Here is a 27,259-nt window from a genome sequence, read left to right as displayed (position 1 = left end):
GAAGCTGCTGCAAAGTCATCTTGAATTTTGGTATATCCAGGAATGTGTTCAGAATAGATAGGTCCAGTATTGGTCTCCAGGCCTTGTCCTTTTTGGGTACCAAAAACAGTAAAGTAAAATCCTTGTCCCTGCTCTTGCTCTGGTACTTGTTGAATGGCCCCCATGTTCATGAGGGATGAGTCTTGTTTTTGTGCCTCTGCCCATTGATATTTTTGGCAGATCTGGCCAGCCGTTTGCCTTTGGCAGGGTATGGAAATGGAACTTGTACCCTTGTGACACGATATTTAGAACCCACTTGTCCTGGGTTATAATGTGCCAATTTTGAGAAAAAAGTGCTAATTTTCCCCCTAAGGGTGCTGCCAGGAGATAAGTGCTTGGTGCAGGCAGGGAGGAGTCATTGTGACCGTTTCCTGTATGGTTGTGATTTGTCTTCTCCAACTTTGGAGGTAGAAGCACTCCATTGCTTTGACCTGTAGGAACCTTGCACCTGGGATCTGCCTCTAGGGCGTCTAGATCTGCCCCTTTGAGGTCTGTCTGACATAGGAAAGGACCAATTCTTTGTAGGCCAGTGTCTACTAAACCTAGATGGCTGTACTTGTAAGAAATCTTTGACAGTTTGCATAGATTTAGCTTTGTCCTCCATTTTCTTTAACACCTCCTCTGCCTTAACCCCCAAACAAAGAATCATGCTGTAAAGGTGCATCTAATAATTTAACTAACATGATCAAGCAGATTTTGTTCCTTTAACCAAGCTTTACACTGAACCTTAGTTCTCTGATGATTCAAACTGTGTGAGCAGCAAAAATAGGACCTGCAGGCTTAAATATCATATGTATCCAATGAGTTACACCATGGCATGCACTGGAGCAGTTGTGCAAACAGCACTGGATCAAGAGATCAAGTCTTCCCTCCATGTTTAGATTTAAAGTCATACATTTGTGAACCAGAAGCCATAGAAAAGCGTCACAAAATGAGGTATTTAAAACACATCAACTGAAAGGTCAACATCAACAAATAATCAAGACATTAAAAAATTGGTTAAACAAGAGTTACTTAGAATAACTGCTTAAACAAGAGTTAACAGACAGGAAACCAATCAAGTCTACAATGTGCAAAAAAGACCAAATATCTAGAGGGGATACCAGGTTAAATAAAATGACTGTGAACTGCAAAACAAGTGATTCATCATCTAAGCCAATTAGGAGTCAAATGACTGACAAGGAAAACCAATCAGAATCCTAATTAGTCTATTACAATGTCAAAACATCAGCGGAAGGCAAGGGTAATATGAAGAGTGACAACTAGATTGAAGTACATGTAAACCAATTACCATTTGTCATGCAGAAATTAATCTATTAAAATGCTCCTTTTTTAATTAACAGAATAAGCTTACCTCTTTTTTATCTTCTAAAGCCATATATTTGTCCAATCTTTAAAAACCTCTTTACCACGTGTCTGGGCAAGTCTAATGATGATTAGTTATTTAAAATTTAAACAAGGCATTCCACGGTTTTTTGTTTTTGTTTAGATCTCAGTTACCCACACCTCCGTAATTCGTTAACAGCAAACTATACCAGGAAAAGAACCAAATTCCAGACAACACTACAGAATTTTAATAATCCAGAACAAAGATAACTTCTAATTATTCAAAACAAAAACTATTTAAACCCTTAAAATTATACTGTGATGAACAGACTGGGAGGGCATGAAATTTTATCCAAGTAAAGATATGCCAAACGTATCAAAAGGCAGCATTTATCTTCACTGAGAATTCATTATCAAAGAAAATGAAGTAAAACTTGAAAAAATGTAAGGAAACTACATGTGCATTTAGAAACTGACATTTCCCTTCTTTTGTAATGAGGAAATAAAATTCTCCCAGACTGACACTCCAAATTCACAGCACACTTTTATGCAGTACAGCTATATGGAATCTACTTCCAACACCAATCAAGATGCACTTCTTTACAATGAACTCAGTTTTTCTGCTGAAACACAAATGCATTCTGCTTCATTTTTGGTACAGTTAGTTTACTTAAGAACAATGCAGGTTTTACTATTTTTGAAACATTCTGCTCTTGGTTAGGGCATTCCATGTCAAACACTTCAGGTTAAAGTACTGTGCTGCCTGTTAAACAAAATCTTTAGCAACAGTGGCCGGCGAAAGATAAATTACAAAACCCAGAATATTAAAGTCACAAATGGACTTAAGAACCTGATGGTGTCAAATATTCTAAACAAATGCAGTGATTTTCCAAAGACTCTATACAGTAGGCTGCTACACTAACAAAAAAGCAATCATCAATAAGGAAATCTAATTACATTTTCCAACTTTTGATGAACAAAGAATTTTTCAATTTTAAACAAATACTGCCAAATATTTTATTTATTTATTTATTTTACATTTGTTAACCAGGATGATCCGACTGGACACAGGTCCATTTTCAGCAGAGGCCAGGGGAGAAACGCTCCACAGTAAGTAAAGTTTTACACAATATGTTAAAATATAGTATACAGAGAATTTTCACACAATATGTTAAAATACAGTATACAGCAGAAGACATAACAAGACCTACATACACAGGAAAAAAATAGTTACACATGGCTAATAACAGAATAAGTATACAAACTCAATCAGCATTAGGAGAAGACCTGAACTGTAATATATATTACAGTAGGTATATTAGGAAGGGAGGTATACAAGTGGAATAATTTGAGGACTTATGTAATACATGGGCATAGCTACCTATTCTTTAAGTGTGTTCTAAGTGAGTTTTTAAAGTGAGAAGAGGTAGGGACAGAAATCAGGGCAGGAGAGAGATTATCCCAGGTTCTGGCTATGGAGTGGGAGAACGGTGCTTTTCTTGCAGTATTGTTAACCCCAGATATACAGAGGAGAGGTTTGATATCAAATATGATTTGATAGTCATTCACCTGAATCTCCATTTACACTGCAATGTTTGTAGAATGCTAAACTCTGTTTTTGTTGTAATTATAAACATGGTGCAGTTGTTTTTGTTAAAGTCATTACAAATTGGTTGGGAAAAATAAATTTTACGTTTACATTTGTTAATTCCTGTAATAGTAGCTGCAGTTTTTATCACTGAAGGCAGTGACTGCTATAGCATTGACGGTGACTCTACTTAATGCAGCCTGCAACTTCCCTATTGAGCACAAGATAGAAGCAAGGCTTCAAGACGTCACTAGTTACTGGATTATCCAAACTCCAAACCAATGTGATACTGCTTTGGGATAAGGGACTTTTTCACATGCAACACCCAAAAAATGTTTTTACTGGAACTGGTCATTGTGTGTTTACCTCAAAACTATCAGCTTTTACTCATCTAAATACCGCATTGTTCATTAAAAAACACAAGAGTTAAATTTACAGGTTTTTAAATATTTTTATACATAATTTCTGAGTCTGACCACATGGGGTCTGGCATCTTGAAGTAATTCTGATTGTTTACGCTGCATGTAGGTATCCCACAATGCAGTGCTTGTCTGTAAAAAATTACATCATGCAGGCCTCTTTCTTCCTAAAGCTCCTGTCACTGCATTGATTTTACATGCATACTTAAAACTAACCGACTGAAAGACAGCAGTGTAACATTTCATGCCGTTCAATGACTATTTAAAACACAGTGTAAATGCCACAGATGAGACTTTCAAAGTGCTTTTTACTGCTGCTTCCTTTTCAAATGTCTAAATTGCAGTCTTTTGTGAAGCCTGAATTGTACTAGTTTGACTCACTCCCATCCCCCTTCACATCTAACTTCCCTAGCTGTCAAAGTGATAAAGGTAATTTGACGTGTTACCTACTGTGACTAGCAGCTCACAGCAAGAAACTTGACTCATGTACTGTTTCCTTGTTCTAGCCTTTACTTTTTGTATCAGTAGTGAAAGGACTAGGGAGCTGTGAACCACAGCAAGGGTGGGTCTTTAGGATGGCCGTGGTGATGTCAGTTTGGGAGGGAACTAGCCGGAAAACTACCTGTATTCATTGGCCTTGATGACATCAATGAATTGGAGACTGCAGCAAGCATTTCCAGGGCAGGATAACAGTTTTTTGAAAGTGAAACTACCACAGTGCAGTAGGGTACTGTTCTAGTGGAGAGAACAAGTCAATCTAAAATATTTTAAATGCTGTATTGTTGTTTATTCATAGCAGGGACAGTAAACAGGGAGAAAAGAGAGAAGTTGAGCATTTAATAATAGAATCCCATTATTATCCTTTAAACGTCCAGATAAGCAGCAGTCTTCATAATTTTTAATTTATTACTGAGGAAACAAAGGGGCTGATAGGTGTTAAAGTCAACCCAAGAAACACCAGAGTTCCATTATTCTGCAAAGCTACAGTTCAGACAAGCGCTAGTATTTGTTTATTCCAGGTCAGTTGAGCGCAACTCAAGAATCGCCTCTTTAAGGACAATGTTGTGGTTTGGAGATGTTATTATGGTTAGTGTTACTCCCTCACATTACTTGATCCTCCTGTTCAGTTCCTGGCTGGATTGCCTGTTTGTGGAGTTTGCATGTCCGCCCAGTGTCCAAGGTATTGTTCATCACATCCTCTGGTTTCTTTCTCCACCCCAAAAACAGAAGGACTGGCAATCCTCAAGACTGGTCCTGGGTGTGTGTGCATGCATGCCCCTCTGCATGTCATGGGCAGGTGCACATGCCCCTCTGCTTGCTCGTGAGCATGAGCACGCACACCTCTCTGTGCAGACGTGTGCGAGCATGCCTCTCTGTGCGTGCATGTCTGTGTGCATGTCTCTGTGTGTCTCTCTCGTGCATGTGCGTCTGTGCGCGCACATTTTTGTGCTGGTCTCTGAGCGCATGTGTGCATGCATCTTTGTGTGCTCGTCTCTGGGCCCATGTGTGCACACTTTGTGAGCATCTGTGCGCATATGTGACACTTCTTTCTGTGTGTCTCTGTGCACATATGTGGGCACTTCTTTGTGCACGTCTCTGTGGGCATGTGTGAGCACTTTGTGCAAGTCTCTGTCCACATGTGCGTGCACTTTTTTGTACGTGTGTGTGTGTGTGTGTGTGTGTGTGTGTGTGTGTGTGTGTGTGCGCACACATGCGCTTGTGTGTGTGTTCATAGGTTAGTATTAGGTTAACTGCCCCTGTGGGCCATTTTAAGCCTAGTTAAATACAGAATCAAACCTTACACCTTGTGTCTGTAAGGTAAACACCTTAACCATTATGCCAACCTCCCACCCACAAGTGTGTGCATGCGCATCTGTGTGAGACTGTGTACATCAGTACATAAAAAAAAATACTACTTAAAAAGTAGATTAATGACAGCATTAGTTTGTGTGAGGTATTTCATGTGCAAATGTAGGGAATTGAGTACTTCTGGAAGCTCCAAAACTACAATATATTTTTTACAAATATTAATTGTAAAAATGTCAGAACAGATGGAAATATAGTCTACTAATATAGCAGAGTTAAATGTCAACTACAGGAAAGTAGTGCCTTCCTGTGATGACATTCTGTGACTCCAGCTGCGGTAACCAGTACATTTCCCTATCAAGACACTTCACTGAAGAAGAGATGCAGAACTGGACTCTACAATGCCTTCCACCCTTAACTACTGGCAGCAATACTTAAGGAATTGCATCATATTATTCTGCTTTTATAAAGGGAGGATGATAATGAGCAAAAATCCAACTTACAAACTCTGAAGAGTTTGAAGAAAAAAAATCTTAAAACCTTATTACAGTGCCATTACAATAAATGTTGTTAAAAAGACTGACTTTTTTCCAGGTTTTAAGAACAAGATGAAATCCACAGTTATTCTGTTAGAAGAAATCTTACACTCGAAAGATGCTGTGTTTAGTTAACACCAATATATTCTTCCGGCCTTTATGGAAGCGAGTCCTACTCTCCAAACTTCTCTCCAAATGCATGCTTATTGCATCTGAATGGCAGAAAAGTTCTACACAGTCAATCAGTGAGTCTACTAAACTAAGGCAGTCTTCCCTATAATGATGGCCTCATATCACTGTAAGAAGGTCTAACTTGATGCATTTCAGAAACTGGACCAAGACCCGTGTTAACTTACTAACAAAAAAAAAACAATGCTGCTCCCAATTAAAAAAAATACTAACATTGATGGTCTGAACATGACCATACTCAAAGGTTTTACATACTGACATTTTAAAATGCCATCAACAATAGACAGAAGCAACATTAGGCAGCTTGCAATACAAACTACTTAAATAAATGCTTACCCTGCATGAATTTTGGCCCAGACTTCTTTATTTGTTCTTGTGTATTCCTTCAGGCATGTGATTTCAGCATCATACCAGAAGCCTCTCTCTTCAGGCATCTCTACATTGTAGTTTACCATTACTAGCTGACCAACTTCGAGTTCATGCCACTTTAGTATAGTTCGTGAACGGGGTCGGAGATTGCGTCCTTCCATTTGAACCACCCCATTTTCAGGATAGCTTGAAAAACAAACAAAAAGTGCATGTTTTTAAAACAACTTTTCATAAATATTAAAATTAGTGAAAAACAAGGAACATTTAAACCCTTTTTTCTTCTTCTTTCGGCTTTTCCCGGTTAGGGGTCGCCACAGTGGATCACTGTCCGCTCATGATTGGCAGTGGAGTTTTTACGGTGTCGAGTTGCCAGCCCGGCGCCCAACCTTACACAGAAGGCACATACACATACACACACATGCACTCATGCCTATGGCCAATTTAGTGTGTCCAGTCCACCTACAGCATGTCTTTGGGATGTGGGAGGAAACCGGAGCACCCGGAGGAAACCCACGTGACCACAGGGAGGACATGCAGACTCCGCACAGAAGGCACCCCAGCCAAGGATTGAACATTGAACCGGAGAACCTCTTGCTGTGAGGCGGCAACGCTAACCGCTGCACCACCGTGGCCACCCTTAGGAACATTAAAACCCTACTTCACATAATCTGAAGCTAAAGACTAATCAGTTCAGTTTAATGTTCAAAAATCAACAAATCTTCTCAAAGAAGCACCATTTACAAAGAAAAAGCAATGTACTTCTGATTCAACTGGCATTCATTCATTACTGTCAGCTGGCTCGTGGTTACAATTCGTGTTCATCAAAGCATTACAGCATTCCTTCTCATGGGAAGATTAAAGACGCTGCATGCTCTCTGTCAGGGCTTGCTATTAGATGATCCATATCAAAATAACCACAGAGGAACTTTTGGGGTTTGTAGACATTTGGAACACTTGAGCAGTCTGAATTCAAAACATTTTTAATGAAATCACACAGATGCACATACCAAGAGTACAGCCTTCAATAAGCTTGTAATTCTGACATAAGCTGCCACACATGGCAGCATACCAAAATTTGACAAAATATACTCTACAGCACATGACAATCGGGTTTTAACTGCTGCCACAAAAACCCAAGTTCGATTAGTGGGCCCAGAAGCTGATGAAGGAAGGTTGAGGAGTGGCAGATTAGCCATTACTTGAGTGACACCATCAAGGTTTAAGGATGGAGCACTGCACAGTAGGGGAATGGACAACAGGCAAGCGAAATGGCCCATCAAACATGGTGCAATACAGCCAGAGATAATCTCGAAGGAAAGAGTAAACCTATACATAAATAACTGCATCCTGGTGTGCAGTCGTGGGACTGCAGATCCTGCCTCTGCAACAAGCCCTCTAGCATTTGGTGTGAGAAAAGCATAAACAAAAAAAATCTTATGCCCGTCATGATGAAAGCTCACCTCCTGCCATTGTCAGTTCTAAATAGCAGTGTTCTGCAAGGCAAATTCTCAGCGGAGAGGTGGATTACCCCCCAAAGATCCCACTCAGGGTAAAATGTGAAAGAAACATCAGTCACCAGAAAGGAGATAATAAAAATAAATACCCTTTACAAAATATAACTATAGCACAAATTTAGTTACATATCAGAAAAGTCAAAAGCTCAAGAACATTATTCAAATCAGAATGCCAGCTTTCTAGATTCTACAAAAAACACAAGCTAAACATATAAATGCACTATAAACCTTCACACAGACGATGAATTTAGCAGTCTATTTTAACAGCATTGATTTCACAGTTCAGTTTCCAAGAAATGGAAAGAACTTTAAACACAAAACTATGGTACAAAAACATAACAGTAAGTGAACTTTTAAGAATGAGTGAGTGCATCCTTAATCAAAATTTGTGTGATTAATACAGCGCTTGCAACAGGTAACATCACATAATTAACAAATCAGGCTCCCTTGTCAGTGTACAGTCTACTGCCTACTGCTCAACTAAATGCAGACTTTTTTGTAAGCTGCCAGTAAGTCTATGCAAAATGAATTGTAGTAACTGGTAGTATATTTTGTTTTAATATGTACTAGATGCAGTTCTTCAGCAACCACTGCAGTTTTCTTATATGAAGTTGTGCTAGAGGGAAAGTACAGTTTTGTACCTACCATAAATGTAGATGTCCGATAGGTATGCATCTGCAGTCCTAACATATGGGTTGTTCTGCCTCAGGCAGCCTTTCGGTCGGCCTGATTCCAAAGTCTGCGTCTGGCCTCGGCTGATGTCGCACTTCACCCGACGTCATAGCTGCTGTGGTATAAAGGCATCAGCCGACGCCATTTTCCTCAGTGTTTCTTGCCCCAGATGCCAGGTGCCCTCTAGGAAGGCTAAATTTGGATAAATGCAAATAATTCCAAACAGTAGAGAGCAAAAAAAAAAAATATATATATATACATATACATATATATACATATATACATATACATACATATATATATATACACAAAACAAATACACCATAATAAATTCCCCCAGCTAGCTAAAAGAGGGGTAGGTACCCTAGGAATACCACAGAGGGGAAGGAGGGTGGGTAATCCTGACTGCAGATGCATACCTATCGGACATCTACATTTATGGTAGGTACAAAACTGTACTATGTCCTTCAAGGATGCATCTGCAGTCCTAACATATGGGTAGAATACCATAGCCAAACTGGGGGAGGAGGCACTAAGATAAAGATGGTGTAGTCAAGATCCCTTGCAACACAGCAGTTGCAAATCTGCTCGGGATCTGGAGTATAAAGGATGGTTATAATGCTTGGCAAATGTATGCACGGAGCTCCAAGTAGCAGCTTCTAAAATGTCTTTGGTAGCCACTCCTCGTAGGAAAGCTGTAGCTCTTGTGGAATGAGGTCTGATATTTTCAGGAGTTGTCTTTCCATGAAAAGAGTAGCAAAATTGAATGCAATTTCCTATCCATTTTGAGATTGTCTGTTTTTAAATTGCTTTTCCTTGCATTCCTGTTGCATATGCTACCAGAAGTTGGTCAGTTTTTCTGTTGGTCTTAGTTCTGTCCAGATAGCAGCGTAATTGTCTGTGCACATCCAAGGTATGTAGCAGTCTTTCCCCCCTGTTCTGTGGGTTGGGGAAGAATGTAGGTAAATGAATCGCTTGGTTCAATGATACTCTGGAGACCACTTTTGACATAAAGGTAGGGTTGGTTCTCAGAGACACTCTATCCTGATGGAAGATAAGGAAGGGCTGTACTGCCATTAATGCCTGTAATTCAGATACCCTTCTTGCTGAAGTGATTGCTAGCAGGAAAGCAGTTTTCCAAGACAAGAACTGTAAATCTGCTGTTGCTGCTGGTTCAAAAGGGGGAAGTGTTAACTTTTCCAGCACAAAGTTGAGATCCCATGTAGGTAAAGGTGATTTCCTTGGAGGCTTTACATTTTTGATTCCTCTCAAGAACTGCCTGAGTAGCGGATGAGAGAAGACAGGAGGATCCATGTTGTACTCTGCTGAAATTGCTGAGGCATGAATCTTAATGGAGGAGTAGGACAGGCCATTGTGGAACAGTTCTGCCAAGTATTCCAGGATGTGTGCTATGTTTGCCAATGAGACATTTTCTCCCTTTGCTGCACTCCAAATGAGGTATCTTTTCCATTTGGCTGAATAAGTTTTCCTTGTGGAGGGTCTGCGAGCCTCCAGGATAATGTCCTTAACCATCTGAGATAAATCTGGGTTATTTTGTTTTATGCAATATTCCAAGCAGCTAGCTGCAGTGTTTTCAAGTTTGGATGTAGGATCTTGTAATTGTTCTGTGTTAGAAGTAAGGGACATAGAGGTAGAGGCCATGCGTGTGTCCGAGACATGCTTCTCAGTAGCGGGTACCAATGTTGCCTCGGCCAGTCTGGAGCTATCAGGATTACCCTTGGCTGATCCTCTGATCTTCAGTAGGACTTTGTACATCAAAGGAAGAGGTGGGAATGCATATGCTGTCAGGTTTTTCCAGCTGAAGGAGAGGGAGTCCACCCTCCAAGCAAGTGGGTGGTATGCTCTTGTGCAGAATTTCTTCAATTGGTGGTTGTGTGGGGAGGCGAACAGGTCTATCTCTGGTAGTCCCCATTTCTTTGTTATGGTTTTGAAGATATCTGGATGCAGCATCCATTCGTGAGCATCCGTGGTGGTTCTGCTTAAGGTGTCTGCTAGTGAATTTTCTTTTCCTGGTACAAATCTGGCCTGAAGATGAATGTTGAGATTCAGGGCCACATTCCACAGGTCCATTGCCATCCGGCATAGAGGATATGAGTGTGTACCTCCCTGATTGCTGATGTACCACATGACTGTGGTATTGTCCGTCCTTATCAGCAGGTGACCTTGTTGAAGGAATGGTCGGAATGCCTGGATTGCATGTTTCACTGCCAGCATCTCCTTTAGATTTATGTGTAGATTCAGCTGGTCTTGGGTCCATAGGCCTTGTATGCACTTGTCCACCATGTGTGCCCCCCAGCCTAGGTCTGAGGCGTCCGTGGTGATGGTCTGGCTTGGATGAGGTTTGTGGAAAGGCAGTCCTCTGTTAAACTGACAGGCCTGAGCCCACCACAGGAATTCTTGCTTCAGGCATGGAATTATTGGAATCTGGGCTTCTAGACTGTGCTTGTGTTGAGACCATACATTCCTTAGGTACCACTGCAACTTTCTCATATGCAGCCTGGCATGCGGAATCAATATTATGCAGGATGCCATGTAACCCAGGGCTTGCAGGACTTTCCTTGCAGTAAGCTGAGTTTGTGTTGTTAATGTCATGAAATAGACTGGTAGTTGCTTTTGTTTTTCTTCTGTGAGAAAAGCCATCTGAGTTGATGTAGCCAGTTCTGCACCCAAGAATGTTATCCTTTGGGATGGTACTAGTCTTGACTTTTGCATGTTGACTGTGTATCCCAAGGCTTGCAACAGTTGTATGACCTTTTCCAAATCTTTTGTTAATTTTGCCTTGTTGTCCGCTTGTATTAGGCAGTCGTCCAGGTATGGGTAAATTTGAATTCCCTGAAGCTTGCAATGAGCAATTACTGATGCCAGGCATTTCGTGAATACTCTGGGCGCAGTAGATAAGCCAAAGGGCAATGCTGAGAATTGATAATGCTCTGATCCTGCAAGAAATCTGAGGTGCCTTCTGCAATCTGGTCGTATAGGGACGTGCAGGTATGCCTCCTTGAGATCTAGAGTCACCAGCCAAGACTCCTTGCCCAGCATGGGAAGAAGTTGCTGGAGGGTCAGCATCTTGAATTTTGGAACAATGAGGTAGGTGTTCAGAGCGGACAAGTCGAGAATAGGTCTCCATTGATTTTCTTTTCTTGGTACAAGGAAAAGCCTGGAGTAAAATCCTTGGCCTTGTTCCATAGGCGGTACCTTTTCTATAGCTCTCATCCTTAGTAAGTTGCTGATTTGTCTTAGAGCGTCTGTTTTTTGGCTTGGTGGTAGGTTTGGCATTCCTCTCTTTTTTGGTAGAGTGTGGAAGTGAAACCTGTAGCCTTTGTCTATTGTTTGTAAAGTCCATTTGTCTCCTGTAATGTAATGCCAGTTGTCTGAAAATAAGGCTAGTTTTCCGCCCAAGGGTGCTTCCAGTTGTTCCCTGGTAGGCGGAATCAGAGCCAAGTCATTGTGTCTGTCCTGTGGAAGTGGTTGTAGTTGAATCTGTGGCAGTACTTCTCTGGTTGGTAGGTTGCCACTGACGTCCCCTGTAGGCACCCCTGGATTGACCTCTGCCTCTTGGGCGTCTATTTCTGCCTCTCTGTGCTCTAGAGGTGTCTGGAAAGAACCAATTCTTCGAAGGCCAATTTCTGCTAAACCTCGGAGGTTGGACCTGTAAGAAATCCTTGACTGTTTGGACAGATTTGCTTTTTCTTCCACCTTCTTTAGAACCTCCTGTGCAGGGGAGCCAAACAAACTTTGTTTCTGCATAGGAGCATCTAGGAGTTTTGACTTAACATGGTCTGGTAAGGATTGTTCTTTTAACCAGGCATGCCTTCGAATCACTGTTCCAGTCATAGCTGATCTAAAGGAAGCCTCCAGTGCATCATAGCCACATTTTAAGAAATGGTTACTGACCTGCTGAGAGTTATGTACCAAATCCTGAAGGGACTTGCGGTCTATAGGTTCAGGAGAGGACAGTTTTTTTATTTAGCTGGTCTAACAAAAATTCCTGGTACTGAATCATGTGAAATTGACAGTTTAAGGCCCTGGCCGAAAGAGTAGCAGAAGTATAAACCTTTTTACCCCATCTCTCTAATGCTCTAGATTCCCTTTCAGAGGGGAGAGGGGTTTTGGCAGAGGCAACTGCCACAGCTTTAGGGCCCTGTGAAATGGTTTCAGGATCCGCAACAGGAGCCTTATACAAATGGTAGTGTGTGTCCGGGACCCTGTAGTATCTGTCAGGCTTGGCAGGGGCCGGAGGAAGAGAATCAGGAGCAGTACAGGCATCATTATATGCATCAACAACTGTTAGTACTGGAGGAATGGCTAAAGGCCTATGCTGTGGCAAGTGTAAAAAAGTCCTTAGCCTTTTCCTTGAATCTGAAAAATCCTGGCCCTGCCATTGAAAGTGTTCCCTCATAGCATGTAAGATTTCCCCAAAAGAAAATTCTTCAGGAGGAGAAGCAGAAGGAATGGAGTCTTCTGCATCAGAATCCTCATAAGGAGAATATGGGCCTTCCTGAGGGTCTGAAATACCTGAGTCGTCAGAGGAATAGTCTGTAGAAACAGGTTCCGGGGGTTCAGTCCTAGGCCTCTTATCTGGAGGGGGTTGAGAGGCCCTGTCTGGTTGAGGTTGGGATCCCCTGATCAAAGAAATGAGATCCTCAGCCAGGCTGAGCATTTGGGAACTAGAGGTAGGCCTGTGTGAGGGAGTTTTAGCAGCTAAGGCCTTAGAAGATTTAGCTGCTTTAGCCCTGGAAAAAGCCTTGATAGACATTGATGCAGGGGGTCTAGCAGCCCCACGTGCAGGGGTAGATATGTCTAAAGGAATAGTATCTGACAAATCCTGGGTGCCTGCTTCTGTAGGGGTAATTTCAGTAGCAGATTCAGCCATGCTCTGTGAGGCCTCGGCTATCGGAGGCATGCTTTCGGCCGAAGGAAGAACCGAGGACTCTGTTTCAGCCGAAACCGAGACACTCGCGGTTGGCCTAACCGTGGTTTCAGCCGAAACCGCGGACCGCGAGTGTCGGTCCTTTTCCTTGCGCTTTTTAGCTAATTGTGTAGTCTGAGTCTCCAACGGCATTTTGTATGCAAAAGCGGGACCAAAAAACTCCTCTGCAAACTCCGACTGACGTCTAAGCATCCGTCGGTTGAAGGAAGCACAGGCTAGACAAGCTGATACGTCGTGGTCCGGGCCTAAACAAGGAAGGCAGTAAGAGTGGAAATCCTTATGAGGTATTTGTTTCCCACAAGTTAAACAATTATTTACTTCGTCTGACATCGGCTGAGGCAAGAAAGAGTCCCCAACGGGGTACAAGTTTTCGGTAGTAGAAATCTCTGGATCTGACTGACCGGCACTTGAGAACAGCTTCTGCTTCGGGCACCGCGCGGCAAGAAAGACTGAGTAAATGGCGTCGGCTGATGCCTTTATACCACAGCAGCTATGACGTCGGGTGAAGTGCGACATCAGCCGAGGCCAGACCCAGACTTTGTAATCCGGCCGACCAAAGGGCTGCCTGAGGCAGGACAACCCATATGTTAGGACTGCAGATGCATCCTTGAAGGACATCACTGGGATACACTTAGCCATGTACCTCAGCACCTTCAAACTCCCTTACTGTTATGGCCCTACTGACTGCTCACATGACGAGGTATTCTAAGAGTGAAAATAATCTTTTCCTTTGGCAAGCAGGCCTTCTGCTGAAGAGAGTCCAATTCTGTCCCTAGGAAGATAACCATGGTGATGGAGGTCATTTGTGACTTCTAGACATTCAGGGTAAGTCAAGTGATCCATGCTGAACTGCATGGCAGATTGCTTGATAGCAGCACTGATTTAATCAGTTTCCACTGCAGAACTCCTATCTTCTAAACACGGTGTAAATGTGGACTCCACTCCTTTGGTGCTGCAAAAGACCATCACTGATGCCAGGCATTTGGTAATTAACTCAGGTGCAGTAGACAAGCCAAACAGCAAAGCAGAAAAAGTACAGTTTTGTACCTACCATAAATGTAGATGTCCGAAGATCCACATTGCTGCAGTCATAACTTATGGGTAGTCCGCTGTCCTCGGTCGGCCCGAATACCAAAGTATTAGGCTGACGTCGGTCATGGGCGCTCAGATCTGACGTCAGAGCGTCAAGGTATTAAAGCGCATGACCGACGTCATTTCCTCAGTCTTTTCTTGCCCCAGATGTCAGAAGGCCCTAAAAATAAAGGCCACAGCCAAAAATAGAATAACTCCCTAAAACCATGTACAAAAAACAGCTACAACCCAAATCATACCACCACTCCAAACTACAGAGGGGAAGGAGGGAGGGTAAATTGGACTGCAGCAATGTGGATCTTCGAACATCTACATTTATGGTAGGTACAAAATTGTACTATGTTCTTCATCTCACATTGCTGCAGTCATAACTTATGGGTAGAATCCCAAAGCAGAGGTAAAGGGAGGCTGGCAAAATCATAAAGCATTAGGGGCTGCCAAAATGCCCTGCAAGATTGCAGTGGCAAATCCAGCCCTAGATTTGGAATAAAGAGGAAGATGGTAATGTTTAGTAAAGTGTGCACTGAACTCCAAGTAGCTGCTTCCAAAATATCTTTAGTAGCTACCCCTTAAAAAGCAGTAGAAGTGGCAGTAGCCCTAGTGGAGTGAGGCCTGATTCCAGCTGGAATCTCCTTACCATGATGAGAATAACAAAAAGCAATACAAAAGCCAATCCACTTAGAAATAGTTTGTTTTGAAACAGGTTTCCCCTGAGAACCCAAAGCAAAAGAAACAAACAACTGCTGAGACTGTCTGAACCCTTTAGTCTTGCTCAAATAATAACGCAACTGCCTGTGAATATCCAAAGTGTGCAAAATGTTCTCCCCTTTATTTTGGGGATCTGCATAAAAAGTAGGCAAATGAATAGATTGGTTCAAGGCCACATTTGAAACAACTTTAGGCATAAAAGTAGGGTTAGTACGCAGAGATACCCTGTCCTTATGAAAAATTAGGAAGGGTTCAACTGCCATTAGAGCCTGTAATTCAGAAACCCTTCTAGCAGACGTAATGGCCAACAAAAAATCAGTCTTCCAAGACAAAAACTTTAGCTCAGCTGTAGCTGCAGGTTCAAAAGGAGGTAAAGTAAGTTTTTCCAACACAAAATTGAGATCCCAAGCAGGAGTAGGAGCTCTACGCGGGGGTCTTATGTTCTTTGCCCCCCTAAGGAATTGCTTAAACAAAGGATGAGAGAATAATGGTGGATCACAGTCATAGTGAGCAGAAATGGCTGCAGCATGAACTTTTATAGAGGAGAAAGACAAACCCTTGTCCAATAATTCCGTAAGATATTGAAGAGAAACACTCAAATCAGGCCTGGAAACATCAAAGCTCTTTGCTTTGCTCCAAATAAAAAATCTCCTCCATTTATCAGCATAAACTTTCCTTGTACTAGGCCTCCTGGCCTCCAAAATAACATTCAAAACTTGTTGAGGAAGCTGCGACCCTCCAGGTTCTAGAACAGAATATGCCAGGCTGTTAGATGCAGGGACTGAATCCTGACATTGAGGAAATGATTGCCCTCCTGAGTCAAAAGGTGTGGAACCAAGGCAAAGGGTAAGGAGGTTCCCGTACTAAACTCCTCAGCAGAGGGTACCAGTGCTGTCGAGGCCAGTCTGGAGCTATTAGAATCATGGAGGGCTTGTCTTGTCTGACCTTCAAGAGAACCTTTGGAAGAAGAGGCAGAGGCGGAAAGGCATAGACGTGAAGATTGCTCCAACTGAATGATAGAGCATCCACTTTCCAAGCTGTGGGATGAAACATCTTTGTGCAAAACTTTGGCACCTGGAAATTTAGTGGAGAAGCGAACAGATCTATGTCTGGAGTCCCCATATCATTGTCAACTGTCGAAATACATGAGGATCCAATTTCCACTCGTGGGGATCCACTATCCGTCTGCTCAAAACATCTGCTAAGGAGTTCTGTGCTCCTGGCAGAAACCTTGCTTGAAGAGTGAGTTGCAAACTGAGAGCAGTCTCCCACAAAATCATAGCTTGCCTGCAAAGAGGGTACGAATGGGTTCCCCCTTGCTTGTTGATGTACCACATGACAGTTGTGTTGTCTGTTTGAATCAACACCTGCCCTGGGAGAAGTAAATCCTTGAAAGCCATCAATGCAAACTGGACTGCTAACATTTCCTTCAAGTTGATATGTAAATGTTGAAGTCTGGCAGGCCACGTGTCTTGAACCCATTTTCCATTGAGGTGTGCTTCCCAGGCCTTGTCCGAGGCATCCGTCGTTAAAATCTGACTCGCCTCTGGTCGGGTCACAGAGAGTCCCTTGTTTAGGTGACATTCCTGAGCCCACCACAAAAATTCCTTTTGAATGCAAGGTATTATCTGAATGACAGTGTCCAGATCTTGGCAGTTTTGTGTCCATACATTTTTGAGATACCATTGTAGCTTCCTCATATGCAGTTTGGCATTGGGAAGCACCAGAATACAAGATGCCATGAACCCCAAGGCTCGAAGGACTGTCCTTGCAGTCAGCCTGGACCGTAGAGACAATTGATGGAAGTAAAGTGTAAGATTCTTTTGCTTGTCCGGGGTCAAAAAGGCCATCTGGGAAGCTGTATTCAGTCTCACATCCAGAAAGCACATTTCCTGAGAGGGTACTAGACCGGACTTTGTTTCGTTCACAGAATACCCTAGGCACCTTAACACTGTCATAACATACTGCAGATGGTGAAGAAGCTCGTGCTTGTCTTGAGCAAGAATCAGGCAATCGTCCAAGTAAGGATAAATTTGTATTCCTCTTAACCTGAAGAAGGCTATCACTGGAGCCAGAACTTTTGTGAATACCCTGGCAGTAGATAAGCCAAAGGGCAATGCAGAGAACTGATAATGTAAAGTCCCAGCCCGAAAACGCAGGAATCTCCTGCAACTGAGCCTGATAGGAACATGAAGATAAGCCTCTGAGATCCAGAGTTACCATCCAGTGATCTTTGCCCAACAGAGGCAGAAGTTGCTGCAACGTCAACATTTTGAATTTTGGAATGTCCAGATATGTGTTGAGGATAGATAAATCCAAGATTGGCCTCCAAGTGTTTCCTTTCTTTGGTACAAGAAATAGGCGAGAGTAAAATCCGAGGCCCACTTCTGACAGAAGGACCTGCTGTATAGCCCCCATTTGAAGAAGTAAAGAAATCTGTTTGTGAACCTCTAACCTTTGCTGAGGAGGAACGTCTGGCATGCCTTTGAAAGGAGGCAATGTGTGGAAATAAAACTTGTAGCCCCGGTCTATAATGTCCAACACCCATTTGTCCTGGGTGACTAGAAACCAATTTTGCTTGAAGAGTGCCAACTTTCCTCCCAAAGGAGCTGCCAGACAGGAAGGATCTTGGCAGCTGAAGATGTAGGTCATTGGGCTTGTTTACGAAAGGACTGGCCCCTGCCCTCACCTGTAGATTGTGCTGGTGAACTCCACGGCCTAGGCCTGAAAGAACTCTGAGCTCTGCCCCTACCACGTCTAGATCTACCCCTAGACTGTGAATCAGAAGAAGGGTAAGTCCAACCCTTAGCAGGCCAGTTCCTGCTAAACTTAGGGGGCTGCACCTGCAAAAACTCTTTAACAGTCTGCATAGACTTAGCCTTGTCTTCCATTTTTTTCAAGACAGACACCACAGGAGAACCAAACAAAACTTCAGACTGCAAAGGAGCATCTAAAATCCTAGCTTTAACATGCTCTGACAAATTCTGATCCTTAAGCCAGGCATGCCTGCGAATAACTGAACCAGTGGCAGCCACCCTGGAGGAAGCCTGCAAAGCATCAAAACCACACTGCAAAGCATGCTTACCCACCTGATCAGAGGCATGTACCAAATCCTGTAATTCCTTACACTCTATGCCCTCTGCCAAAGCATCCATTTTAGATTTTAACTGAGTAAGGAGAAAATTCTGGTACTTCAACATATGAAACTGGCAATTCAAAGCCCTCATTGCTAAAGTGGAAGAGGTATACACTTTCTTACCCCACCTTTCCAAAGCTCTAGCCTCCTTATCCAAAGGAACTGGATTCTTTACAACAGAAGCCCTGACACCCTTAGGTCCCTGGCTAATAGTTTCTGGATCGGCCCTAGGACTTTTATACAGATATTTATGAGCCTCAGGCACTCTGTAATACCTATCTGGCTTAACTGGCAGGAGGCAAAGAGTATGGATTAAGGGAAGCCTCAGAGAAAACGTCTTCAACAACATCCAAAACAGGAGGTATAGCCAAGGGCCTATGCTGTGGTAAAAACAAAAATTCCCTAAGCCTCTTCCTGGAATCTGAGAAATCCTGACCTTCCCATTTAAAATGCTCCCTCATGGAATGCAGGGTTTCTGAAAAAGAAAAATCCTCTGGAGGAGAAGCAGAAGGAGTGGAATCCTCTGCGTCTGAATCAGAGTAAGGAGGAAAATCCTGAATGTCTTCAGCCGAAGACTCTGAGTAATCTGAAGCCTGCTCCAAACTTTCCATTTCTGGCTCCACCCTAGGCCTCTTATCAGGAGGGGGCATAGAACCCCTGATTAAAGTAATTAAATCTTCTGCCATTTTAAGCATATGTTTTTTAGGCACAGAACCTGCAGAACTAGGACTGACACCTGTGGAAGGCAAACCAGGCCTGCCTTTGGAGGGCACCTTAGAGACAGAAGGAGAAGGCCTAACCACCTTAGGCAAAGAAGGGAGAATAGTAACCTGAGAGGCCCCCTCAGCTTGACCCGACTCCTGAGAGGCCACATCTTGCAAAACCAACGTCTCCCCCTGAGACTCCGTTGAAACTTCGGCCGGATCAACCAAATCCAGAACCGGCGTCCGGAACGGACGAGTCATCCTGTTTGGACTTTAAAGATTTATCTTTGCGCTTCTTCGTGGTAGCGGGCGTCGGAGGATCCGACGGCATATTGTAATTACACCGCTTACCGAAGACAAGCCTAGCACAATCTAGCCTACGTTTAATGGTGCGCTTATTAAACCTAGCACAAAAGCGACACCCTACTACGTCGTGCTCAGGTCCCAAACAAGGAATACAAAGAGAGTGGTAATCCCTATGCAGTATCTGTTTCCCACAAGAAATACAATTATTCACTTTTTCTGACATCCGGAAGTAACTGAGGCAAGAAAAAACAAAAATATTCCCCAACGGGGTACTTAGCCCAACTTGGTTTCGGTCTGAAACTCAGAATACGAAAATTTCAGAACGCCGAACGGCACTTGCAAACGCTGCTTCTGCTTCGGACCATGCGGCAAAAAAGACTGAGGAAATGACGTCGGTCATGCGCTTTAATACCTTGACGCTCTGACGTCAGCCTAATACTTTGGTATTCGGGCCGACCGAGGACAGCGGACTACCCATAAGTTATGACTGCAGCAATGTGAGATGAAGAACATCTGGAAGTAGGATCCATCTGCCTTGAAAACGCAAGAGCTTTGTGTTCCTGTCGAATGAGAATGTGATGATATGCATCCCTAGGTCCAGTGTCACCATCCATGCGCTTGGTAAGATAAGGGACATAAGCTTTTGAGGAGTTAGCATTTTGAATTTGGGTACTACCAGAAATTGACTGAATCTTGAGAGGTCCAGTACGAGTCTCCAGGTCCCTTCCTTCCTTGGTACTAAGACAAAGTAATATAACCCTGTACCTGCCTATTCTAGTGGGACTGGCTAGACAGAACCTTGTAAACAGGGTCTATACCAAGTGGAATCCAGTTTCTCTACTGTTTGGGTAGTGGGGACATGCATGGGGGGGGGAATCCAGAAATGCATGGAGTAACCTATTATGATCTGTAGTACCAATAAGTCTTGAGTGATCCATTTCTTAAAAGTAAGAAAAGGAGTCGGTGAACACTTCTTAAAATCTCTTAACCATGTAACAGTTTATATATATATATATGTTTATATATATATATATATATATATATATATATATATATATATATATATAAACATATATATTTTAAATTCTAGCCTACTGCACCTCCAAGCTGTTGACAGTTCTGCTGGTACAGAGACCAAAAGCCACTCTCCTTACTCATTTTTATTATTATTTTTGTGGAAAGGTGAAAGCCAATGACTTGACCTCAAAAAGTAGGACTGGGATACTGGCTCATAAATCCCCTTTTCCACAGAGAAGGTTATTTAAGTATCATGAAATGTTCACATACTGCTGTGCATACAAAGCAAGAATTAATATGCACAGACACATGCTTATTATATCACCATCCACTTGCACCAAAATCCTGGGTTTGTCAAAGGGTACTGGATCCATCTGCACATGCGAAACACACACACACACACACACACACACACACACACACACACACACACACACACACACACACACACACACACACACACACACACACACACACACACAAAATCATCTGCTCAGTCTCCCACCCTCCGACCATTGCCCTACCCGCTTACATCATGGCTATGCCACCACAAACTGCCACCACCAAAGCAGGTTGGAAATCATGTACCCATTCCAAAAAGCTGTTAAGTTATCCACTTCTAAAAAATGAAGCCCTACAAGGATAAGACAAATTTACATGAACAGTCCAGAAAAAAAGGACTGTACACAATTACTTCATTCTGCAATTACCAAGTTAATCTACTGCAGGAACAGCTATACTGCTTACAAACTTCGCTACATGTAAATTTAAAACTAAATCTAAATGCATCAAACTTACAGGAAAATCCTAACGTAAATAAGGGACCCAACTACTGCAGGCAAATAATTCATCAGTAAATTTAAAATTCTATAAGTTCCAAGACAGATAAATTATCAAAATGCAACAACCATTTGACAACCTGCATTCATGCCTTGGTGACAAAGGGTGATGAAGTTAACAGAAAAAAATTAGAAAGTTTTTTTTTTTTTTTGTAACTTAACAAAATGAAAGATTTTAACATCCAGTTCAACAGCTGTGCCCGACTATATTCACAAAGGCAGCAAGTGGAAGTCTGAATAACCATCTGACTTATTGGTATGACTTTTTTTTTTTTTTTTTTTTTTTTTTAAGTTATCTCTATCCACAGATTATTGCGTTATAGAACACTACCAGTCATTAATAAGATCAACCCCAAGAGTTCCTTAAAGGTCAGTTATAAGAAACTGGAAGAAAAAAGTCAACATGCCTTCATATTCTAAGCAGTACTAATGCCTCATGCAAAACTCTGTTCAGTCATTCTTTTTTAATACATTTTAACTAAAATTTCCAAGGCAAGAGCTGCTACATTCTTCGGATTCTATTTTTCAGACAAGGTTGCTTCTTTTCATAATGTACTCTGTGCCACATAATGATGGTGTACTTCAGTCCTTATCCTTTTCCAATATCCTTTCTCCATCAATTCAGAAAAGCAATATCCTGAGGATTCTGTAGGCATGACTTTAGAATCAGTGTCAGTCCCATCCTGTCCCCCACCCCCAAGACTCATTTAAGAGTTTTCAAAATGGGTACATTTGATCCTTTTCTTCTTTACTCTGAAACAACCAAATTTGTTGCTTCTGTACAGCCTCAGAGGTCTTGCTTGCTTATATCCTCTCCAACATTCACACAATCTCAGTTATAAATGCTAATGTGCAGGTCATTCACACCTATTACTCGTACATGAACATACGACGGCAGAACTTAAAGGTCATTTTGCCTTATCAGATACAGTGACAAAAATTTACTTTAGGCGGAGAACTACTTTCTCAGACCCATCACAGCAACGACCCCAGATGCAATACAAAACAGACTATAAATACATATAAATGTGTATGTATGGGTGTGGTGTGCATGTACACACCAATTTTATCGAAGTATGGCTGTAGAACTAAATGTGTTGCATGTCAGAGCACCTAACACTGTTCTTAAGACTGTCCATAACAGAAGTGAAAAAGTTACAATGATGGAAGAAAGCAAAATATCTGAATATTTTGAATAATGCAACAAAGCTTTATTTGACAAAGAGCTGGTTTTATTAAGTACAGTTGTGTATACTTAGCATAAATGTAGATGTTAGAGTGTATTCACTATCACAGTCCTGACTTGTGGGAATTCCCCACTGTGGAAGCCCTTGGTTGGCCCAACTACCAGAGAAAAATCTACCTCCTCCAACAGCCGGTGGACACCCTAACTGAGGTCAGTACGCTCTGGTATAAGGGGAATCCGCCACTGTCATGAGCTCTGTTTTTCCCCCCTAGAGGTAGAAGCCCCCCATATGGACCTTGATGCCCAGGATCTGTAACACTAAATCCTAAAGAGGGGAAGGGTAGGAAGAGGGTTCCTCCGACTGAGAAGCTGATCCAAGCCTACCCTGTAGGCTGGGGGGGGGGCTGCAACAGTGAAAACGCTTGAACATCTACATTTATGATAAGTACACACAACTGTACTATGTTCTTCATGTGTCATTGTTGTCCTGACTTGTGGGATGATTCCCAAAGCTGAGAAAGGGGGGGGGGGGGGCAGATTAAGGAGAAAGAATGTCCTGCAAGCTGGCAGTGACAAATCCTGCTCTGGACTTGGGGAAGGCGGACAGATGGTAATGTCTGGTAAAACTATGCACCAGTAGCAGCTTCCAGGATGTCTTTGGTGGGTATACCTTTAAAGGAAGGCAGCAGAGTTAGCAGTTTCCCTAGTGGAGAATGTCCTCATAGTATCAGGGGGCTTCTTGCCATGATAGCTGTAAAAAAGGAAATACAGTGAGATCCATTTAGAAATGGTTGGCTTGAAAATTGATTTCCCTTCACAACAAAGTGGGAAAGGCCACGAACAGTTGGTCTAATTTCCTCATAGTCTTAGTTCTATCTAGACAGCAACGGAGTTGCCTATACACATCCAAGTAATGGAGTGTTCTGTCCCCTTTGCTTTGTGGCTTGGGGGAAAAAAAGCAGGCATATGTATGGCTTGATTTAAGGAGGTCTCTGTCACCACCTTGGGCATAAAGGACAGGTTACTACTGAGTGAGACTCGGTCTGGGTAGTAGAGGAATAAAAGTTCCACTGACATGAGTGCCTGTAATTCAGAAACCCTTCTAGCAGAGGTGATGGCTAAAAAGAAAGTCTTCCAAGTCAAGAATTTTAACTCAGCGGAAGCAGTTGGCTCAAATGGTGGAACAGTATGTTTCTCCAGAACAAAATTAAGGTCACAGGGTGGGGGCCAGAAACCTTCTGGGTAGCCTGATATGCATCATCCCTCTAAAAAACTGTTTCACATGTGGGCGAGAGAAGACTGGAGGCTGGGCAGGAATGTTGGCTGAAATAGTCGAGGCATGAATTTTTATGGATGAGTAGGACAGATCCTTGACAAAGAGGCTCGCCAGATAGGCCAGGATAACTGGGTCCTTGGCTAAATGAGGATTCTGTGCATATTGACCACACCAAAGGGAGAAACTTTTCCATTTATCAGAGCTGGATTTCCTAGTACTAGGCCTTCTGGCCTATTTTAGAATACCCTGAACTTGTTTGTCTAGGACAGGATACCTCTTGTCTAGGATAGGATACCTCCAAGGCGTTAATGTATCCTCCATGCTGAATTTCAGGGTCTGCAAGTTTACAAACTTTCCCTTGTCCTGTGTCGGAATGTCCAATCTCTGTGGCAGATGTCATGATTTCGTGCTGGTTAAGCTGACCAACAGAGTGTACCACTGCTGTCTGGGCCAGTCTGGGCCTATTAGTATTACTCTTGGCCCCTCTTCCCTTATCTTTAGGAGTACCCTGGGAAGCAGAGTAATCAGAGGGAAGGCGTAGAGGAAAAGGCCTGTCCAAGGGAAAGAGAAAGCATCAGTCTTCCAGGTCGATTCCATTTTGTACCTGGAGCAAAACTTTTTCAATTGAGCATTCTCTTTGGTGACAAAAATGTCTGAGGCACTCCCCATTTTTTGGCTGCACTGAAAATATTTCCTGATGCAGCTATAACAGATAGGGCTTCTGCTCAGGTGGTCTGCTTGTTGGCAGGTATTGTGCCAAGAGGTATAATATCGGGAGTGCACAGTTTCCCAAAAATCCATTGCCAGGCGGCAAAGACGGTAGGATTGTGCCACCCCACCCCACACCCCCCAATTTGTTTCAGTACCATACGACTGTGGTATTGTCTGTTTTCACTACTAGCACTCCTGGTTTTCATTTCTCTTTGAAGGTGATCAGGCCTTTTTGGACTGCTACAAGTTCTTTTAAATTAATGGGTTTGTTTCCGAACTTGTGGTCATACCTCCCCTTAAGTCTGGGAGTGGTTGAAGTGGGCTCGCTAGGATACTTCTGGGGAGTTTGTAGTCAGAGTTTGTCCCAGGGTGGGGTGGATCTGAAGGGGAGACCTAGGTTGAGGGAACAAGCCTGGGCCCACCATGCAAATTGCTCTCTGAAGCAAGGGAAGTTTGATCGCAGCTGAGAGGGGTTGTGAGTGTTAGCACCACATACTTCTGCAATACCACTTTAGTTCCCTTATGTGTAGCCTGGCCAGGGGGATCATGAAGATGCAAGAGGCCATTTAACCAAATACCCTAAGCTACTCTCTGGCTGTGATGAAATCTCTGCCCATGATTTTTTAGAGGTACAGAGTCAGGAATGAAACCATACCTGGAGGCAAGAAAGCCTTCTGCAGGGAAGACTCCAGTAGAGCCCCTAGGAACACAATCTTGTTAGAGGGGTCTGTATGGGATTTCTGATAACTTATGGTGAACTTCACAGAGGTTAAGAAGTTCTGGGTGAACGGCAAGTCTGAGTAAAAAGTTTTGTCAGACTTGTAGACTAGATATGGCAGTCATCCAGAGAGGGGTAAATCCGAACCCCTTTTGTTCTGCAAAAGACAATCGGAGGGGCTAAGCTCTTCATGAAGACCCTGAGAGAAGCAGACAAGCCAAAGGGCACAGCACAAAACTGATAGTGACTGGTACATGCTCTGAAGCATGAGTACCTTCTGTGTGATTTCTCTATGGGAATATGTAAATAAGCATCTTTTAAATCTAGGGTAAGCATGAAGGCATTTGGAGATATCACAAGTAAAAGTTTGAGGGGTCAGCATCTTGAAATTTTGGAACCTGTAGGAAATGGCGGAGAGCAGATAGGTCCAGTATATGCCACCATGTGCATTCCTTCCTTCCTGAGAACCAGGAAGAGTCTGGAGTAAAAACTCTTTCCTTTTAGGTGAACTGGAACCGGTTCCACTGAGCCCCGAGTACACAGCACCTCTGTTTGGTCAATGCTTCTGTTTTTTTTGGTTTGAAGGAGGATGTCTGGGAAGCCTGAGTACTTCAAGGGCTGCATAAATTTGAGTTTGTAGCCCTCTGATATAATGTTTAGCACCCATTGGTCTGTGGTAATGACAGCCCAATTCTTCTGGAATTCAGAAAGCCTTCCTCCTACCAGGGATGGGGAATGGGAAGGGAAGGCAGGGCAGGTGATCTACCATGGAGGAGTCATGGTTTTTCCCTGCCAGCAGCCTGTGGTCTAGAACTCTATGGCATAGAAGTTTCTGGATGCCATTGTCTGGGCCTTTGGTGCTATCTCTGGTTCCTTTCCCTACGCGGCTTTCTTTGTCTAGCCTTAGATTGGGAGGGGAAGGACCAGTTCTTAGAAGGGTAAGTTTTGACTAAAACGTGGAGATTGTACTTGCAAAATATCCTTAACAGTCTGCATGGATAATGCCTTATCCTCCAATTTTTTTTGAGTACAGCCTTCTTTTTGGGGCCAAACAAACTCCCTCTCTAAGAGGGTGTCTAGGAGGTTAGATTTGACATGCTGTGAGAGGGCCTGCTGTCTCAGCCAAGCAGGTCTTCTGATGACAGAACCTGTAGCTGCAGCCCTGCTGGAGGCTTCTACAGCATCATACCCACGGTGCAGGGAGTGTTTTGTTACCTGGATGTTGGAATTACAAATGTCCCATAACTCTTTAGAAATTCCTGTTCTGTTGTCATAATTTTCTGTTTCACCTGATCCAGAAAGGTTTCCTAGTATTTAATAATGTGGAACTGTCAACTCAAGGCCCTCACAGAGAGGGTAGCAGAAGTGTAAACCTTTTTACCAAATCTATCCAAGGCCCTATTTTTATCTGTGGGCCAAGGGTTTTTAAAGGAGCTAGCACTGGCTCCTTTAGGGCCAGGGGTCATAACCTCTGGGTCAGCTACAGGACTCTTGAAGAAATGTTTGTGTGAATCCAGTATCCTATAAAACCAGTCAGGCTTTCTAGGAGCAGGAGGCAGGGTGCCTGGCTTCAAATAAGAGTCCCGAAATACATCATCCCCTCCCTCTAAAACAGGAGGTATGATAAGGGGGTTTATGTTCTGGAAGGTTTAGAAATTCCCTTAGCCTTTTCTTGGACCGAGGGAAATTTTTAGTTTCCCACTGGAAGCACTCCCTCAAGGTGTGCAGGGTTTCCCCAAAAGGAAATATCCTCAAGAGGGGAAGCAGAAGACAGATTTTCCTCAGAGTCAGAATATTCAAATGAGACAATGGACGGACCCTCCTCAAAGACAGAATCATCTTAGTCAGAATCCTCATCGGACTCAAAAGGGTCAGAAAGGACTTCTGTAAGGCTGTCCCTTTTAATTTTAACTGGGGAGGATTCAGGCAGGGGTTGCCTGCATCTAACAAGAGAAATAAGGTCTTTAGCCAATCTCAAGATCTTGCTGGTAAACCTGTGAATGGGAGCCAGTAGGCCTAGGCTGGGGCTGGGAGGTTGCTGCTTTTCTAGGAGTGGCCCTCAGTTGAGGCCTGACAGTGACTTCTGATGAAACACAGGCTCCAGGCTCTCATGGGGGAATGGTAGCTGCAATGTCCTAGCATCAAACAAAAGCAAAG

The 27,259-nt window shown here is 43.0% G+C and overlaps 1 protein-coding gene across 1 annotated transcript in view; it reads right to left on the bottom strand.

The window, feature by feature from the left end:
- The window catches only part of UHRF2 (ubiquitin like with PHD and ring finger domains 2), a gene marked incomplete in the record, with an annotated part of 1,200,358 nt that overhangs the window by 763,029 nt on the left and 410,070 nt on the right, over positions 1 to 27,259 (bottom strand). Inside the window, 1 exon segment of the mRNA XM_044061084.1 lies at positions 6,240 to 6,458. Within this exon segment, the coding sequence (XP_043917019.1) occupies positions 6,240 to 6,458 (219 nt within the window).

The sequence above is a fragment of the Protopterus annectens genome, chromosome 2.part0 (genome assembly GCF_019279795.1).
Source record: "Protopterus annectens isolate FY-2018-M chromosome 2.part0, PAN1.0, whole genome shotgun sequence".
Classification (NCBI taxonomy): Eukaryota; Metazoa; Chordata; order Ceratodontiformes; family Protopteridae; genus Protopterus; species Protopterus annectens.
This window is presented reverse-complemented; position numbering and strand designations above follow the sequence as displayed.